Here is a 21,181-nt window from a genome sequence, read left to right as displayed (position 1 = left end):
GTGTTGTGCATACTTGTATGCAAAAGACAACAATCTATTCATCTGGCAACTTATAAAGTAACGCTGTTTTGAAATGACCGAACCACCATAGCACACAGCACAGGTGAATTAGTCTTCTGTCGCCCCCTTATTACACTGACAGATTGTGGATGTGAGGTTTGACAACACAACCAGTGATGACTGAATAGCTCAATTTAAGTTGTGTATAACTGTGCAAGCTCAAAATACTTGTCATATTCTCTGAGACAAAGGAAGCTTGGCTCAGTTATGTTGGCACACAAAAACAAAGGCTTATAGCATGACCAGCATGATGTCACCCATTGCTTTGTTGACTGCCTTTAGTTCTCTATTTTGCTGCCAACATGTTGTTTTATTAAATAAAATGTTATGCTAACAATAACCCTGACTCCAATGAACTGACCAGCACAAATTCATTTATTAATTTATGTATGAAAGACACTGAACAAGCTAACAACCCCGTTAATGAAGGTGCAGACACTGATATCTGCTAATGAGTATATGTACAAGTAACATAATACTAGATTATCTCTCTCAGAAAACCTTTGCAGAAAGTTTGTTTTTAATTAACAGCCCCCTACAGCAAGCCATATTTAATATTAGAATTAAAAATCTCTATAAGGCATGAACAACATGAACATGGGTTAAAAGTCCAGTGACTTAATCAGCTATGTTGTTGATGTGTAGACAACTTGCGGCAGCCACCTATCACTCAAAGTGATCATGCCTTACACTATGCATAACTTCAAAGCTATGTATTATTTGAATGGGTGAGGTATGAAAATATACCCCTGTATAGTCATACATCCATTTGATTTGTTTATCTGTTGTGGAATTGCAGTGTGTAAGGTTATGGCTGTTTTCTAAACAGCACAGACATACTACATAATACCTTCAAACGCAGTATGCAGTAAGCAGTACATACTGCATACTACATTTATAGGTAGAATGTAGCAGGCCGTTTCAAAAACAGCCTGTATTCAGGAGCCAGCCTCAAGTGGCCACTTGAGGAATAGCAGTTTTTAGAACTTCCACACTGACTTATTTTGCCAGGTCCTGACGTTGCTGCCTGCTTTATCGGTTATACCTTTAGGAATAAAACTTAATAGCCTATAGACAGTTTTGCATGTTGAAAAATTGTCTTCATGTAAATATTCTCTAAATTATTATTTTTCTCCCATCAGAATTATTGGTAGGACTAAAATACCCCCAAAAAGAAGTGTTGTAACTTCTTTATTATAAATAAAAAATGACTTTTCAAAAAGCAGATGGACACAGTATTCCATTCAAATGGCAATTTTACCCTGATAGCAGTTCCAATCAATCTAACTCTACTACTCAATTTAAACCTTGAATGCACTTGCAGAAGACAAAAGTAGTTATTATTGTATGTTCCAGTCCAGAGGAGAACTGTTCAGCTGTGACAGAAGTTTAAGAAGAGAGCATGTGGGGACAGAAACCAGCTTTATGTCCCGAATTTTCTGGCCTAAAAGATAAACCACAGTCATTCGCTTTGTAAATTGTCTGCGCTTACAGACAGATCACTGACTCGTGGACTGGCTCCGCAACTTATCACAAAAGCAATTTCCCCTTTACACAATGTGCAATATATGTTTCTTAGAATTGTTGTTTCTACTCAATTGACTCAAAAAGAGACTAACAATTCACAACCACACTCTGTATCTCTGTTGCTCATTTATGCTACTGATGCTGCTGCTGCTGTACTGAAGCTCCCCCTTTATGTTGGGACTTTGGTGGTTTCAATTCTGAGGAGTTAGTAGGGTTGATTGAATCTGTAGCAATTGTAGCCACTGAATGAAAAAGAAAAAGGGTGATTGTGTTCAGAGCATCCCCCTCTGTCTCTGTTAAAAAGAAAAACATCCCACTCAGTCCACTAACTCTAAAAAAAAAGAGACAACTGCTGATGAGAGAGAAATTACATTTCATGCAAAACCAAGCCAGCACAAATGTGACTGTAACTGTCGTGTACCCTTCTCTATTATGCAATTAGCAAGCTGCTGGCATCCGTCATTTTCACAGAATGACAAGCAGATGGGCTGGCAACTCTGGAGAATACAGTCATTCTTGGAGGAGAACACAGTACACCTATAAAATGTGTGCTTGTCCTTGTTCAGGGTTAGTAAACCTCCCCACTGCTGGCAAAGAACAAGTAAGTAGCTTGACCTTGTTGCATGTGATTACATAAATATTTCAGCCAAGTGAGTTAAAATACTGAAACATGGGTATTTAGAAAAAAACTCACCAAGACATAACAAAGCAAGACCATCCTTGAATGTAGGGATGCACCCAACAGCAGACTGAGTATTTCCAACTGAGCTATAAAAAAACTACAGTCCATCTGGCTGTTGTATAAATCTATTTATAATATCAAAACCCAACTGGGCCAGACATCAACGAACAGTTCTAATTCCCTGAAAATCAGAGGGCTAAGAAAGAATCCTTTGCATTTTTAAATATACTAAGCATATTATTTCAGTGCCTCTGTGCAGCAGCAGCAGCAGCACATCAGACAATCCTTCATCACCACCAGTAGGATCTAGATCTGTAGGAATAGTCCTCAGCCACGAAAGGCTGGTAATTACTGATATAGACCTCCGTCCCCCAGATAAGTTTTTTTCCTACATTAACTCTACCGCACTTTGCAATAGTGTGATTATAATTATCTCTGTGTGTGACTGGAGGTGATCCTGCAGTGATTAAGAGAAACATCACTTTTGGGGTTTGTAATAAAAATGATCTGTCTGTCCCATTTCTAAGAGTTAAATTTGAAGGTACTCTTCCAAAAAAAGCGATAATGTTTAGCAATGTGCAATCATTATACACGAAACATGGAGGTTAGGGGTGAATTTCTTGAGATGGAACAGGCTTCTTTCTTTATCTTATGTTGTTAGCACTGTTTGTAAGTCTTGCCCTGCATGTTTTGACTCTCCCAGTTGCTGTTGCATGATTTCCAGTCTCTGCTGCCACTTCCTGGTCAAACTCACTATATGAACTCTCAGTGCCACTAATCAGTTGGTATCTATATACACTTGAACACCTTTTTTTCAGCAATTATTTCACAAAATAGTTCACTCACAATAATAAGTGTGGCTTCTAGAATTATTATTGATTTCACAGTACGACATGCACTCTATTGTGTCACACTTTCTCAGACTCCATTCAGAACCACTTCAGTGTGCAAAGGTTATGCATGATTTATATTTCAATTACTCTAATTCGTAGCCTTTTTGCACCAAAAAAATGAAACTCATTGTAATGCACCACCTCTGCTGAGATAAGATTATATTTTTGTTCTGGTGACTTCATGTTGCTTGACTTTAGTCTAGTTCAACCCAACTTCAAACTAATCAATTGAAAGCAATCATATAATTTGGAATACAGTCAGACTTGAGTCACTAATGTTATGGATTTAGAACACAATGAAAGCAAAAAAAGGTCTCACATTCATGATATCTGAAGAACAGCAAACCTTCTTTTTATGTAGGTTTTTATTTATTTTATTTAACCTTTATTTAACCAGATGAGACCCATTGAGATTAAGACCTCATTTACAAGGGCAACCTGGCCAAGAGGTCAGCAGCACACGTCCAAATAAATAGCACAACTCAACAGCATGGAGCATGTATACAGGCAGTATGTAGAAACAATCAATTATTTAAAAGTGCTACTAATTTGCAAATAAAGTGCAATTTGTGATCACAAAAACAGCATTTAAAAACACAGTCAACGTCTGGGGTCTGTCTTTCAGGTTGCAGATGCACCCTTCCTACTACACTATGCATGCTACTGTTTAAATTTAAGTGGGAAGCAGAGTAAAGTACTTGCAATATCACGGAAAAGTCAGCTGAGGTCAGTGTTTCTCCATCGGGCGCCTCTGTGTGGACAAAGATATCACTGCCACCTAAAAATACTACCTGCAATAGCAGTTGTATTATTAATCACCCCAAAACAGCGACTTGAAAGTCCCCACCCGATTTCCAGTGGCACATGCGGCGCAGTGATCGCCATGCATCAAACATCGCTGATAGAAATTCCTTGAAATGTTCAAAAACAGTGATGCTTGATGCACAAAACCGTGCGGATTAGTGCTTTAAATCACGTCCTAACAAAGGGAAACATGATACTCAGCAGCAGCAGCCACAGTGCGGTGCGGCCCCTTTAAGAGCGTTTTGGAATAATTAATGACGTCGCGCTGTAAACACGACTGACGCTCAGCTGCGTGGCCGAAGCATCCTCAAAGAGCCAGAGAAGACCTCTCCAGGTTCCTGTGTTTATCTCTCGACGGGACCACTGAAAGGCATTAAAATAACTACGGTTCACCTCCTCGACTCTCATATGCGGTCTCCAACTCTGAGACGACGCTGCTGCATCTTTCCTTCGAAGTGCCATGGCTAGAAAGACGGACATCCCCTCCTCTTACTATGGTGAGTCGATTCGTCTTTGTTGTACATGCCAGGATAATTTCCCCCCTGTGCTGTGTACCGTTATGACAACCGAATATAAGGCGTTTAATGTGATGTTTCGCTCGTTTTTGTGATTAACAGAGACGCTGGTTAGCTTACATTCACAGCCGTTAGCTGTTTGGAGGTTATTTAACGGTTGACATGAAAAAAAACGCATTAACGGTGGAATAACGTTCATAACGGTTAATATTCGAATTCGAAGCCTAACGTCCTTCTTCAGATCCTCTACAGTCTCGATCCTGGTTTTAATCCAAACATCCTTTTACAACTCTAGTGTTTATCTGGTGTCAAAGTACATACAGTCTATTAAAAATCAGTCCTGTCACTTTCCCACTCCATTACATATTTTGATCCCCCCTCCCTCTCCAACTACTGTGTTGCAGTTTAACAACACAACACTGTCTTCGGTTAAAGCAGCAACTCATTGTTCGTAGATTAACCCTCCTGTTATGTTTGTTTCCTCATGAAGAGCAGTAATGTTCCTGGGTATTTAATTATCCAAAAGTGTCAGAACCCAAAACAATCCCAATTAATCTCTTTATTAACTCCATTACTAACCATTTAAATCAAGATTTAGTCCATAAGTGTTCTTTAATTCTCACAGATCATGCTTCAATGAGGATATCTCACTCCTTTTTCATGACAATTCTTGTTAAAACTTTTTTAAATGTACATTGGAACATTTAAACATTTGTTACAGTTTAACAATGGAACACAACTAGGGTTGAAAAGGGGTGGAAAGTTTCTGGTAAATTTCCATGGGAAGTTAAACTGGGGAATTTTGGAAATATTCCAAATTGGAAATTATGGGAATTAACTGGGAATTTAATGGAAAGGTATCATATCCAGACATAAATATTTGTTTTGTTAAAAGGAGACATCCATCCAAATATTTTATTGAACAATTAATTCATTCATTAAAGAACAATAACATGAATGGTTAGTTAAATATTACTCATCCCCCCAACCCAACACATTCAAAATGCAATCCCAACAAAGTCCCATTCAAAATGAAAATAAAGATTGCGTGTAGGGGGTGTGGTGTCAATAGCCCTGCAGTAAGCGGTGTGCTATGTGCATGTGATTGAGGAATAGCATAGATATTCAACTGTACTTTGGTTGTTTTAGTCAGGATTATGCTAAAATATATTTTCCCCAACTTTATTTAAGTTCCCTATTAAGAGCCAACCTTCAATTTAGTAAACTCCTCGTTTATTCCCGTGTATTCTTGTTAATTCCTATAAATTCCCACGGAAAGTTTCCAACTTTGAGGATTCCTGGAATTTTGCAACCCTAAACACAACACTGTATTCGGTTAAAGCAACAACTGATGTTCGTTATTGTTCATCGATTTAACATAAACATCTGCAGTGGGGAGAGAGAAATGCCAGTCAAGAAGAGGCTATCAGAACAGGTGGCTTTATTTACTTGACAAGTTGGGACCATCTAAAAGTGACAAAAGAATCATCTTGTGTACAGTAGGACAAAGGAAAACAGTGACAGACTGGAGAAAGTCAGTTCTGCTTGGAAGATTTAAGGATTACATTTTTTTTAATGGAAAAGTCATCAGTAAGCAAACACGAATCCATATGTTTTATACAGTCTATGGTTGTATCCAAGTGGTAACCTCCGGTCTAAAAATATGAGTCCAATGCGGAAGTGCTAAGAGCTGTAGTTCATCAAGGATCCGCTTGAGGCTGGCTCCGGAAGTACCAGAAACCACATACACACCAATTCAAAAAAGTCGATCGTTACAGCAGAAATAAACATGTTTACAGCCTGGTACAAAAGACAAGTGTAGTCCGGATAGCTCATTTCTCGATCGGCACACACTGTGCGGGGGATGAATTTTTTCACCAGTAGAAATTTCGAAAGTATTAAGATTACATTTCTCCATTATGAGAGGCACAGCCGACTTGTTTGACAGGTGGGAACACTGCAGCTGTTGGGGAGGAGGCTCAAAGCCCACCTCCTATCCTGGACAGAAGTTAGGTTGACTCAAGCATATCCAATATAGTTCCCGCCGACGATAGGCTTCAAAACAGCGCTTCAGAAACAGATGGGTGTAGTCACGGTTACTACATCCATTATTTATACAGTCTATGTCACTGACGAATCATAATCAAGAAGGGGCGGGACTTCCGTTATCAACTTTGTCTGTACATTGGCGGGGGTCCGTACAGAGGAGGAAAGTTATCACACTCATTTTTAAGAGTCACACTTTCCGAGTTTAGAGCTGCTGTTAATGCTCTGACATGATTCCTAACTATAGTTTTTACAGTGTCTTGATGAAATGTCATTGAATGAAAGCAAGTTTGAAGCATACAGAGCATTTTAAAACAAACCTAACGGTCACTTCTTAGGGAAGCGGGTGTGAGAAAAACTATTGTAACCCAGCAACAGAAATGAAATTAAGGTTGTGAGTGCTCCCAGCGCAAAAAAAAAAATGGCGGCAGTGGACACAGCACCTAATCCATCTCATTATCTCAATATAACAGAGCTTGTTTTCCTTTTATGAGATGATGTTGTGGGGAGTGGAAACAATATGAGATGAAGAGCCAAGATATTGGGAAAAAAACTTGCTATCACAGGAAAACTGAGTAAATAAAATATATCAGTGTATGTCTGCTGGGGGCCTCCATAGATTAAACTAAAGCTATTTGAATTTGTCTGGTCAATTAGTGGGTAATCAGTCCACAGTATACACAGCAGTTAACTACTGTTTATTGTGAACAAGAGCCCACTGTTTCCCCACACACTGGCTCAAAAATTACATGAATCTTTAGCTTACCCCTATCTGAGGTCTTGTATTGTTTATTCGTGTCTGAAAAAGTGCTCACAGTAGGAGACTGTTCACAACAACAAGCCTTATCTGCACTCTTCCTTCTCCTTTCGCCCACATTGAAGATAATTACAACAACATAAAAACTGTAGTTCAAACCTGCAGTTAGTAAGGAAGGCTCAAAGCAGTGTCCCCTGTCAACAGCTTTGATAACAAAAGGTTTAATGTCTGCTAGTGCCATGTTTGCTGCTCCAGGCGTGTGGCTATGTTTAATCCATGGGCAGATTTTCTGTCCATTAGCCTGCCTCTGTTATGTTTATCAGCACAATATAATCCTTTATCACCGCCAGATGCCCTGTAGTGAGTTTTACCTTACAACAAAGACTTGATAACACTGGTGAGTTTTACAATTAAAATCCCAGATAGATATTTTGCTGTCAGTGGGCAGCTGATCTAACGCTACCACAGGACAATAATGGAAAACTTATGCAACACACTGAAGGTGCATTTCGACCAAGAGTCCCAGGGTCTTTTAGCCCCCACAACTACTTAACCCAGGAATGAAAGGTTCCTGTTCCCCATTGTTGTCTGCGTTTCAACCGCAGGCTGAGGTCCCGGGTAGATTGTGCAAATCAGGCCAGTGGCATATAGAGAAAATAAAAAGTAAATGCACTACACCACCAGACCAGTAGAGGGCAGTAAAACAAAGAAGAATGCATTCATTTGTGATTACACCATAGAAGCAGACGGACCGGCAGGTATCATTAGGAGCAACACAACAGTTAGCTTCTTAGCATGGAAGAGTCTCAGCTCGTGCTGTTTTAGAGGCATAGCTGACTAAATATTTGACGTAGTTCCGTGATGACACCCATCTGTTTCTGAAGCGCTGTTTTGAAGCCCATCGTCTGCGCCTAGGCGGGAGTCATATTGGAAATGCTGAACTCAACCTAACTTCTGTGGAGCTAGTGTGAGGTAAAGAGGCGGGCTTTGAGCCTCCTCGCCAACAGCTACAGTGTTCCTGCCTGTCAATGAAGTCAGCTGTGCCTCTTATAATGGAAAACTCGTAATCTTAATATCTTCGAAATTGCAGCGTTATGACAAAATTCCCCTCGTACAGTGTGTGCTGATCAAGAAATGAGCTATCCAGACTACACTCGTTTTTTGAACCAGTTTATAATCATATTTATTTCTGCTGTAAAGATCGTCTTTTTTTTATTTGTGTGTACGTGGTTTCTGGTACTCCCAGAGCCAGCCTTAAGCAGACACTCGAGGAACTGCAGTGTTCAACTCTTTTGCATTGGCTTCAATACTGGCTGTCAGAGGTTGCTGCTTGGTGGGAACACTGAAGCTGTTGGCGAGGAGGCTCAAAGCCCGCCTCTTTACCTCACAATCGCTCAACAGAAGTTAGGTTACGTTCAGAATTTCCAATATGACTCATGCCGATGATTGGCTTCAAAACAGTGCTTCGGAAACAGATGGGTGACGTCACGGATACTACGTCCGTTATTTATACAGTATAGTTCACACGAAGCACAATGTGAAATATTTTTTACGACACTTTTACAAGTCATGCTTTTTATCCCACATCATTCTCAGTAACAAATGCGTCATATTATCAGTCATTAACCAAGTCATACAATATACATGATAACAACACTGTCAGAAAGACAGGATCCAGCTACTGTAGCGTCTGATGGTGATGTTTTTTTTGGCTTGTTTCCCCTGCATGCTGACCCTGTGTGTTTCTCAGACCCATGACTGCAGCACTCTGCCAATCATGGCTGCAGCCTGTCAGCTGTAGTTGATTCTCACTGCCCTCCACAGGCATGCAGCTCACCAACGGGACCTTCAAACCCTATCACTCCCCAGTCTAGAGTCCAAACTGGTACTTTACAGTGGGCCATAAACCTGATGCCACAGATTATCAGTGTGTTATTAGGAAACTGCTCAGAGCAAGTTTGGAGTACAGTGGAGCCCTTATGTAGGTGTTATTAACATGTATTAAATGCAGTAAATGTACATCATGACATGGCATATACAATTAAACTCCAGAGGGTTACATGAAATATAGTGGGATGGTTTAATTAAGGAACATAATTTAGCTCTAACAACATCCAGCCACCCAGCCAGAGGAGCATGGGATGGAGTTATGGTGCCTCCCAGTGTTTAGGTCAGCTGCTTTATGTTATTGGCTCCCCCGATGCTTTTGTTCCATTAGCCTGCATGGCAAAGAGCAATTCAGAGAGAGAACAACAAGAGAACTGTGTTGAATAAGCTTTTCGCAACAGCTGTGTCACACACCATGTTTGTTAAGATGTGAACAAACTGAGAGTATATTAAAGGAATGGCATTGTCTAATGCATCCTGCATATCTCTTTTAGTTTATTTATTCCAAAAACTAACATAGATGACGCAATTTCCTTTTAGACTAGTTGGATAGATCTTGTCTAACTAGTGCTGGGCGATATTGAAAATTATGTTTTGACAATAAAATATTTCATATCAGTCGATATCGATAATTAGCACGATATATTTCAAATCATTATTTCATTTAAATTTAAATGCAGATGTTTGATCCTGAGTGAAAGTTGAAGAAACCAGACAATTTGTTAGCTTGTATCTGGATCTAGTTTTCTGTGAACTTCTTGAATCAGTCATTTCTGACATTGCTAACATGAGGCAGGTCTTTTGTGTAAAATGAGATTTTTGTGAAGTTTTAGTTTAATAGATTTGGATTTTTCTCAGATTGAGGTTATTTCCATAATTTGATTTAAATTTACAACAAAGATATATCAAATTTTGTACTGTGTATCCATTTAGTAGAGCATTGTTTTGAGTTGTGCTCTCCCCTTTAAGATTACTAAGGGTTACAGGCAGAGTGATATTGTTTCCCACAGTGCAGCGAATGAATAACGGTTATTCACTATAGTCTCGGTGGACATTTAACATCTTTGAAACGCACAGCAGAAGTTGTCTCTGTGCTCTTCCTTTACCCACATCCTAAAAGTCTATTTAACTAAGTGTGTTAAGTTAATAGTTGAAGCAGAGTTCACAGTGTCAGACTAACGACTCTGCTTTGAGCTGGTAGGTTTTGAGTTTTCTTCAGTGTCGCTCGTCTCCCGTGTTTACATTCTGCTCCGAACGTCTTTAAGCCCCACCTACCTCTTACCCCACGACATGATTTGCTATTCAATGCTGTCTTCTCCTTCTGTCAAATGTTGGGTGGCAACTAGCGTTTAAGGCTCATTAGCGCCCCCTCCATTTTAAGTGGTTGGGGGGGTAATAACATGTTTATTTACATCAAATTTTTATCAAACATTTGTTATATTTATATCAAGAAAAATGATATCACGATAATTACCGTTATTAAATTATCCCACAGCCCTATGTCTAACTATTGCAATGATATCCATGCTCTTTGTGAAGAGCAGCCAAAAGGAGTGTTTGATGAAGAAGAGCCAGTGTTCTCATTTCTGTTTTTATTCTCGACTGGAAACCTACCTACTCACTTGAAAGTTTATTCTGGGAAGAAAATCTGTAACGACAGCAGAGGTAGATGAGGCAGAGTGAGAGACTGCCATGAAGCCTTTTTCATCAGTGAAATATCACCTAGCTATATGGACAAGTTTGAATTTCCCTGTGATAAACACACATTGCACAGTCCTCTTGAAAAATGGCAAGAAACACTACAAATAACACTTTTAAGCATCTGGTCAAGCTACCTGCCATGCCATCATTCACATTCAGCAGCTCTCTATTTGCTCTACATTTCAGATTCAAGTATACTCCCGTGGTTACTATGTTATATAACCATGTAGCAAGCATTCAGTGCACTTTCACGGTACTGCTGAAATGTTCAGCCTGTCAGAATTGCAGAGAAAAACAGCTCATAATTATTCTGTGACAGGTTTGTAAGTAACAATTTAGATATGACTTCCATTCAGCATAGAATGCGTGGAGTCGGGGACACTGTTAATTAACTAAATTTCTCGCTTGGGCAGCTTCCCTAAACGCTGCATTTTTAGAGTCAGAGTCAATGCAGAGTCTTGATGGAAAGCTGCAGGCCGGCCTCTTCCTGTGAAATTGCAGTCAGAGAAGGCTGTGCCTCGAATGACCCATTTTGCACCCAAGACTAAGTACTGTAATGGGTGTTTTAAGTGTCACTGTCTTCTGCAAAGACTTGTCTCGAATGAAGACCGATGCACACTCTGTGGCTCCCACACCTTTTTATTACTCTTTATGGCGTTTCTAGTCGTTATTTCCTATGAGGTTACACTTCTGCTCCTAATTTCACGTGTTTTTCTCCTATGGGATCGTCGTCAGCGCCTGAAAGTTTGAAGTGTATTATTCACACTAATGATAGGGTGAGTCAGTAAATAAATTTCTAAGAGATTCACTTTGGCACAGTGGCAGACACTGCATGTTATTTGTTGGAGTCTGTGAAAACGGGGACGGTTAGCTGTGAAGAGGCCTTCTCTAGGCGACAGCACAGTCTTTAAATTTCCAATTTGCAGTACAAATATAGTCAGTGTTTGTTTATGACTCGGAGGCTAAGCGACATTGACAGTGATTTATGAAACACAACCCAAAGATACACCGCAAAAATGAGTGAGAGAGATACGGCTGCGTTCATGCTTGGCATGTAGCTTTGAGTCTTGGGTGCACAGTGAGACTTGCAATGAGTTTTGATTGGTTTAAGGTGCTGAATGGTGCATTTATCTTTATTAACAAAGGAATCATTACCTATCAACAAAGGAAATGCTGCTCTGATGCGTAATCATGGTTTTGTATATGGGGTGAGGAGATTCAATTGCATGTTGCAAGTTGCATCAGGATTTTAGTGGCTTTGACATAGAGCTGGGCGATATTGAAAAAAATGTTATCACGATAACATTTTTCCTATCAGTCGACATCGATATTTGTCACAGTAAATATCAAATCGTTGATTCATTTAAATTTAAAGGCAGATTTTGCCCCAGAGTGAAAGTTGAAGACGGTTTGTTAGTTTGTGTCTGGATTTAGTTTTATGATAAGCTTCTTGAATCCTCATTTTTGAAGCTGCCAACAGAGAGCAGGTCTTTTGTGTAAGATGAGATTTTTTTTGAAGTTTTACTTTGTAAATTCATATTTTTTCAGATAATTTCTAAAATATGTTTTAAATTTACAACAAAGATATAATTGTGTACTGTGTATCAGTTTAGTAGAGTACTATTTTGAGTTGTGCTCTCCCCTTTAAGATAACTAAGGGTTACAGGCGGAGTGATATTGTTTCCCATAGTGCAGTGAACATATCACGGCCGTTGTGTGTTCAGTTGTACTACGGTCACAGTGGACATCAAACGTGTTGGCACAGCAGAAGTTGTCTCTGTGCTCTTCCTTTACCCACATCCTAAAAGTATATTTAACTAAGTGTGTAAAGTTAATAATTAAAGCAGAGTTCACACAGTGTCAGACTAACGACTCTGCTTTGAGCTGGTAGGTTTTGTGTTTTCTTCAGTGTTGCTGTCGCTCGTTTCAGCTGTTTTTCCATTCCACTCCAAACCTCTTTAAGCCCCGCCTACCTCTCACCCTGCGACATGATTGGCTGTTCAATGTGGACTTCTTCTTCTGTCTAATGTTGGGTGGCAACTAGTATTTAAGGCACATTAGTGCCCCCTTTCTTACAAGTGGTTGGGTGGGTAATAACAGGTTTAAATAATTGTATCGAACATTTGTTATATTTATACTAAGAAAAATGATATCACGATAATTATTGTTATCGAATCATCGCCCAGCCCTACTTTGATACCAATCTAGTTTGATTTGTGAAGACTGCTGATAGGCAGAGCTGAAGATGATTCCCAGATAGAAAACTGGTATCAACTGAATCAAGGCATTCACCCTTCTGTAGGGGTTATAAACTAACTATACTCCCACGTAAAGGAAAATATAACATGACTTTTGAAATCTTGATTGTAGAAATAGTAGCAAACGGCATCTTTGTGCATAAACATTTCGTACTTCTTTTAGTAACCGACAAGTCACTCTTTTTTAGAATTCCGTTTTTCACTCTTTACACTTATTTTACCACCATAAAGTGTGTGCTTTTTGTGTCAGTACATAAGATGTTTGTTAATGAAATGAAAAAATCCTTACATTTATTGATGCAACACATTATTGCACAATGTTAGCTACATCTGCAAAAAAACTACAAAACTCATGATGAGAGCATTTCAGTCACATTATGTCAATTTCCGCGATTTTGAACAATAGATTCTGTTTCTATTGGCCAATTCCGCAATTCCGTGAACACGGAAATCATATGGCCCTACTCTTCTAAAACTGCTCTGTGCTACAACACAGACACACACACACACACACACACACACACACACACACACACACACACACACACACACACACACACACATACACACATGTTTTTATAAAGCATTGAGATTCAGTGTGGGGATGTCTGTGTAAACTTAAACTATAAGTGTGAGGTGTTAATTCCACCTGACCTTCACCCCTTTACCAGTTTATTGTTAGCCTATGAGATGTGACAGTGAAGCATGAAAGCAGGGTTGTGGATGTAAACAAGCACAGCCCCTGATGTGTAATTGGTTTCAACCTTCCTGAATTTGGAATTTTAGCCCATTTGAAAACTGCCTGAGCAAGATTCCCTTCATAATTAGTCTTTGAACAGTCCTAAATCTTTATTTTGCTAAAACATTATAATAAGTCTGCCTTCAGGGGGAGATTACTTTAATCAACCTGTTTTCAGTGCAGACTTCACTTTGTGTCATTTTAATACCCCAGACTGTCTTACTCTTCACCTTGCTGTGAATATTCCATATTTGGATATAAAGATGTGTACAGTCTTTAAAATCCAGTCCAAAGCTGTTTGAGCCTGTCACTGATCTACACTGGCAGCAGCAAGTCTCGTTTCACAGGAACACAGGGCTACCACTGACATGCCTGGAGGCTCCCACAGAAGTAACCAAGGTCACAAAGCCCCTGCCACAATACTGCTACTTCTCCGCTCGCAGCAGCAGCAGGCTAGCTGTCAGTGTCTGACACTCTCAGATGCTAAGTCCTCTCTTGGGGGTCAAATTCCCAACCCGGGTCTCACTATTCTCTGCATTTGAAGGGGGGATGTCAGCCAGCCCTGTATGCTGCATGCACGGTAAACACCGTTCATGCACTGAGGTTACCAAGTGGGCTATACCAAACCAGATCTGCCAAGACGTGCCAAGTGCTCAGTCCTTGACCATCTGCTAATAGTCAGCAGAATCCCCGGGGAGCCTGCTAAGTCAAGCTAAACCAGAGATCAGGATGTTGTTGTCTTGTCTCAATAAGAAGACAAGCACTTTAAAGGTTGTTCTGTTCTCTAGAGAGGGGAAGTAAGAGCCAGGCAGGGATGATGTTTTTGGATACAGAAGGGCGATACAAGAAAGGAAGAGAACGAGAAAGAGAGTCACGGTGCTACATAGAGAGTGTTTGTGTGTATTATTGCTGCACATTTCTGTGTTGTAAAAAAGGGGTAGCCATCTGGAGCTTTTTAACTGCTTTGATTTTTTTAGAGATAGACTCCAACTCACCTCTCTTCTTTTCTTTGTGGGAGACTTGCGTGATCATTTTGCTGTTCTCAGTTGTGAATATATTCATGTTTGTTTGTTTGTTTGTGTGTGTGTGTATGTGTGTGTGTGTGTGTGTGTGTGTCAATCTCCTATTTCCTTCTCATTTTCCTATTCCTCTCAATTTGTGTGACTTTTCAGATGAATTCATGACCGTAACCATGAGTTGCTGCCCCACACATCACCCCATAATCTTCTTCCAGTCCTTCATACTGTCACAGCTTTCTGCCTTTTATGTTACTGGTGTTCCATGAACCATTGTTGCAGGAAAAACCCGAACACTGCTAGTTTTTAAAGGAAAACACAAAGCTCCAAAACCGTGTTTTTGATCCCCCCCCCCCCCCTCTGTGGATTGGCAGAAGCCAGTGCTTTCATCAAATATGAATGAAAATACTGTATACAGCGTTCATACTTACAAACTGCGCCTACCCCGCTGAGCAACATCGTTATGCTGAATTTTTAACATTTCTGCTTTGTCTTTTATGTTTATTTGTAGCTGCATCAAAAGTGGATCCAAGCCCGACATAGATTTAACAGATCTCACAGCACTCTACTTTCTCCAGGTCCTTGAAAATGTTTATGAATCAACCAAGTGAAAACAACAAAAAAGGCCTTTCCAAATTTGCCCCAAGTGACCCAGCCCATGTAGAGCACCTGCAGTGTTCGAGCTGTTTGCCTGACCATGGTATGAAAGAGGCCTGTGTTGGACAGTGGAGCCTGGGGACACTGGTGCCTGTGTGTGCCCGAGTTGATGTGTCTGTGTACTGGATGTGTTTATGGAGACGGACTGAGAAACGGGGAGGGGGGATGGAGTGTGGAAACGGGGTTGAGAAAGTAAAGAAAGTTTGAACCTGGAGAGTGAAAGCAACACTGTACTGTGTGATTCCAGAGCAATTTTATGTTTTGACATTGTGCTTTATGTACATTAATTAATCAATCAATCTTTATTTGTGTAGCGCCAAATCACAACAAACGTTATCGCAAGACTCTTTTACAAACATAGCAGGTCTAAACCGTACTCTATGTTATATTATTAACAAAGACCCAACACCAAGACAGGATAAGATCCAGTCCCCTCTTACTGACAGGACTCATTTTAATCCACCATGAGCATTGCACCTCCCATTATTTAGCTAGTTACAGCGGCGAGGAAAAACTTCCTTTCAACAGGCAGAAACCTCGAGCAGAACCAGACTCATGTTAGACAGCCATCTGCTTCAACCAAGTTGGGTTTGGAAAGAGGGATAGAGAAGAATAAGAGAGAGAGAGAGTGATGATAGTGATGAGACGAGTAGTAGTAGTAGTAGCTGTTGCCGCTGGAGTCCAGCACGTCCGTATCAGCTGGAGTCTGGAATGTCCACAGCAGGAGGACGAATCAGAGGAACCTACGAGTTAATGGAGCTCAGGGACTGCAGAAAGGTCTATGGTTAGTAACTTTTAATGGGACAGGGAGAGTTAAAGTTAGTGATAAGGGGGGGGGATAGGATAGGTCTAAAGGTGCATTTCAACCAAGAGTTCCGGGTCATTTAGCCCCCAGAACTACTTTTCATAGCAGATGGATTCACTGAATCAACATGTGAGATGAGATAAGCGCCAGTAGCAAAGACGTTTCAACATGGCTTTCAAATCGTTTTTTACTCAAAAGGCCATGGCAGAGATCTGCCGGTGTTTTGGTTTAAACAGGGACCCTGTTAACTGCCGACTTTCAGCCGGATGCATCTCTCATACACGTCTTTAGATGATCATTAAATACTTATCTGATAGTTTGGCATTTTAATAAAAACTAAACTAGTATGCATTCCCAGGAACTCCCTCTGTGTTTCAACAGCTGTTGTAAACTCTGCAAACACTGACACGTTCAGCTGAAGGTCTCCAGTTTACAGGGTCACTTTTCAAACTGTTACACAGGGGGGGGCGCATTTAGTAGTCTTAGAGAAGACTACTGTTACAAAGCTATTTAATGAAGTGAATCACAGCTTCTTCTTCTTTTGAAAAGAACACACACATACAAAAAAGATAGAGCAAATTAAAGAAAGAGAAATGAAGTGAATCACAGATGTGTGTGATGTAATTGTTGACGGTGGGCGGAATAAAAACACTGCAGCTAATCTACTAATCAGACACGTTCAGCATTGCAGGCCCTGCCCCACGAAAGTCCCGGGACTTTTGAAAAGTACTCCCCCCCCCCCCAAGCAGGGGTTTTTCAGGGGGGACGTTAACTGACCCTGAACTAAATGTAGACCCTGGTTCCTCTGGTCGACGCACATAGTTCCAGGGTAAAGGCCCTGCGGTCGAAAAACACCTTAAGCCTATAGCAGCATAACTACGAGCTGGTCAAACTGAGCCAGCTCTAACTATAAGCTTTATCAAGAAGGAAAGTTTTAAGCCTAATCTTAAAAGTAGTTAGGGTGTCTGCCTCCCAGACCCTGACTGGTAGATGATTCCAAAGGAGAGGGGCCTGATAACTGAAGGTTCTACCACCCATACTACTTTAAGAGACTTTAGGCCTACAACAAGCAGGCCTGCTTAAGAGCTTTTAGATTCCCTATATGTACTAGAGGTTATCTTAGCTCTTAAATCAGGGAATCTCACGGTATCTGCAGTGCCACATAAATGTGTATATGATTCAGTGAATGTGCTCATAATCTCTGAGCAGCCTAACCTTGTGATAAAGTGAGCCACAGGAGATAACTGAAATTTCAGTCTCCTCCCAAATTGTGCAATACAAGGCAATGAAGTGCTTCTGTGACTTTCCCCTGAAGCTTTATCACTCTGGGCTGAGTTGTTACATGTGGCTCTCTTCCAGTGCAGACACTCTGAAGTTGATTCTCAGCAGTCAATCTCAGCTCGTACCTCCGAATCTGTGTGACAGTCGCTACAGATTTCAAAAAGAGGCATTGTCATCATGCCTTCAATCTTTCAGAGCTCTTATTAAACGACTTTTTCTGGAAATGATTTTAACACAGTTTTTTTTATGGTTGTCACAGATTTATTTTATGATGTCAGGTCCTCCCCACTCTAAAATTGATCCATACCTATATCTCGTTGCTATGGCAGGCTGTGGAGATTACTGCCAAAGTTTTTTGTCTGAACCTGATGGGTAATTCATCAACCCTTCCAGCCACATTGCCTCAGGGTCTTAAATTACAACCATGATTGTTGTGTTTTGCGTAAATCTCACAGTCACAGCAGGACATGGTGGCTTTATCCAACACTATGTCAATAGAGGAGACTAGCAGTTAGTGGAGCTAACAGGGACTCTAGTTGTCTCAGTGTAGCATGCCTGCCAGGCTTTTTCCGAATGTTGTTTACTACAGACCCTTGTTCAGTCTGACCACAGCAGCAGCACACATCCAGCTCTCCAGCCTCATCTCCTGCACTGACAGACTGCAGTGCAGTCCAAACAGCCGTCATCTAATGCAGAGTCTGCTGGCGTCCAGGCCCCACTGATCATTTTAATTTTTTTTTTTCTAGCCCTTCATTGAAATTTGTTTTGATGTGAAGCAGGGAAGTACTCTGGTCGGAAAAGTCACATTTATGTTGTCCGTATGAACAGCAGCTAAAGCTACATTCAGCTAAGCCTAATAAGCACAGGCTTATTTCACCTGAATGTTGTTTAAGTGTTTTATCTGGTACACTTAGTATCGCTACTTAGTGTGTGTGCCGATGTCGCGTTTCCACCAAAATGCCTCTCCTCAGCTGAACTGAGAGATAATACATCCTGCAACATGGTCGTCTTCATTTTTTCCCATCACCGTTCTGCAATAAGACAGGGTGGGCAAATGTGACAACACAGCAGAAAATATTTGGGGGAAACATTGCCATCATACAGTATCATAGGTCTGTGTCCTCATATGCTGTCATGTTTTACACAATACACAGTGGCTTTGGCAGTGTGCTTTTTATGTCATTACCTGTTTCCTGAGATGTATCTCCCTGCCCAACAACCCCCTGATCCGGCAGGGATGACTTCATTCTGTGAGGGATGTATGAACAAGCATCTTTGGAACATTTCAGGGGCAGAGCTCCTGTATATGAGTGTATGTGCAAAAGGCTACTGTCTAAACATCCCCCTCATAGACTGTAGAAAAGACCCATCATAGATAAATGCTTGGGAGACAGGGAATATTTATTTATTTATTTATTTGTATTTATTTATTTGGATCCCCATTAGTTACTACCAAGGTCTTCTTCCTGGGTCCACTCATACAAATTTGTACAATCCACACACAATTTACATTTTTTAAAATCCAAGTCAAAAGTAAAACTAAAAAAACAATATCACAACAATAACATACAATACAATACATTAAAATACAATATATGACAGAGCTTTTAAATACAATACTTTTTCATAAAAGTTCATACTAATTCATACTCTGACCAAAATAATTAAATACTACCATTACTACTGTTAATATCAATGATAACAACAACAATACCCACACCATCACTATCACTGTCTACCTAAACATCATTCACATATAGTGTAAATAACAGGTATATTATAAGAGAGACTCTGCGACACAAAATACTGCTTTAATTTTCTTTTTAAAAGCTATTTTACTGGTTGAACTGGTAATATCAGGTGGAGGGCCATTCCATATCTTCATGCCTTGATACCAGGGGTTCTCAAACTTTTTTGGCTTGTGTACCCCCTTTCAAAAACAATTTCAGCCAAGTACCCCCTTGTGGCTGAGAAAAAAAATCAGGAAATAATATGGGAAAATAACATCAATAAATGTATGCATGTGGTTTTACAGCAGTGGTTCCCAAACTGTGGGGCCCCCCTTTGTGGATGAAAAAATGTCCACCAACTACGATTAGTGGCGGCCGTCAGGAGTTCTAATATTTACAATTGTTCATCTGGCCTCAAGTCACAGCTACAGTCATCGATCCTTCTCATCTTGAACTTTAGAAAATCAAGTTTTAATACACGCTGAGGCAGGTAGAGCCGTGGTAACAGATGAAAATCTCTGGTCCAAGCGGTTTTGCAAATAATATATTTTATGAATGAATATGCTCAATTTGGAAATAGTGCCCTATTTGATGTTGCATTGACATGATAATTAAATGCTCTTGATAAAGTTGTCTTTAATCAGATTTTTTTTTTATTTATTCTGATGCAACTTTTTCTCTTTATTTTTCGACATTCGTCACGAACCCCTTGCAGTACTCCCACGTACCCCTAGGGGTACGCGTACCCCATTTGAGAATCACTGCTTTATACTGAGCAGTACACTGCTTTGCATAAGTATTTGTCAGTGGAAGTGTAAAGCAACCTCTAGAAACATGTCTAGTATTGAAACTATGCCCATCACTGCTATAGGATAATTGATGAAACAGAACATTTGGAAAGTTAGACACATAAATGCTTCTAAAGAAGCAGAGCAGAGAAATGGTAACCCTTTCTTTCACCAAGGACCAACCCAGAGTCCTGCACATTTTGATCGCATTTGCCCTTCTGTCAAGAATTTATTACATCTTTTGATAACTGCCAGACCTCTTCTCCTCATAACTCTGACTGTTCTATCAATCTGCTGTGACCTCTTCAATCTGCTGTCTAACATTTCTCCCAGGAGTTTAACTTCCTTTAACTGATCCACAGGCACGCCTTCAACAGACAAGTTTAACTGTGGATTATCTTTAAGTTTAAATTTTGATTCAAATACGATACACTTTGTTTTTGCTAAATTAAAGACCAGCCTATTGCCCATTTCACAACGGCTTGCAGTTCACTATTCAAAGCACTAGACAATTCCCTAATTGATACTACTGGTAAACAGAGAGTTGTGTCATTTGCACATACCTGCTTTAGTTTGATTTCGGACGAGAGGAAGGTCATTGGTGAGGATAGAGAAAAGCAATGGTCCCAAACAACTCCCTTGTGGTACACCGGATTGTAACTCTCTCACATTGGAATAACTACCATTATAGAATACACATTGTTTTCTATTAGACAGATAAATCCTAAACCAACTTCTGGTTTGGTGGTCAAATGTGTAACATTTTAGTTTATCTAACAACAGGTCATGATCCAATACATCAAAAGCAGAGCTAAAATCTAGCAGTACTGCTCCCACTGCATTATTATTATTATCAATATAGCTAAGGCAATCATCTGTCATCTGTGTAAGGGGGGTTCTTCTGGCGTGTCTTTTTTGATAAGCGTGTTGAGAGTCAGTAGTTCAATTGTGAACATGATAGGTATTTAAAAATTCAAACAAGGCTTCATTTGAACGTATGCATAGCTGGTGCAACCCAGTGATGGTCTGCTGAAA

General features: G+C 40.1%; 1 protein-coding gene across 1 annotated transcript in view; it reads left to right on the top strand.

The window, feature by feature from the left end:
* Positions 1 to 4,151: 4,151 nt before the first annotated feature.
* Positions 4,152 to 21,181, top strand: part of slc44a5b (solute carrier family 44 member 5b) — a 51,058-nt gene continuing 34,028 nt past the window's right edge. The window contains exon 1 of the mRNA XM_034704949.1: positions 4,152 to 4,463. Within this exon, the coding sequence (XP_034560840.1) occupies positions 4,427 to 4,463 (37 nt within the window). The 5' untranslated portion in view covers positions 4,152 to 4,426. The remainder of the gene's footprint in view (positions 4,464 to 21,181) is intronic.

This window comes from Notolabrus celidotus, chromosome 2 (assembly GCF_009762535.1).
Source record: "Notolabrus celidotus isolate fNotCel1 chromosome 2, fNotCel1.pri, whole genome shotgun sequence".
Classification (NCBI taxonomy): domain Eukaryota; kingdom Metazoa; phylum Chordata; class Actinopteri; order Labriformes; family Labridae; genus Notolabrus; species Notolabrus celidotus.
The sequence above is the reverse complement of the archived record's forward strand: the minus strand, read 5'-3'. Positions and strand labels throughout refer to the sequence as shown.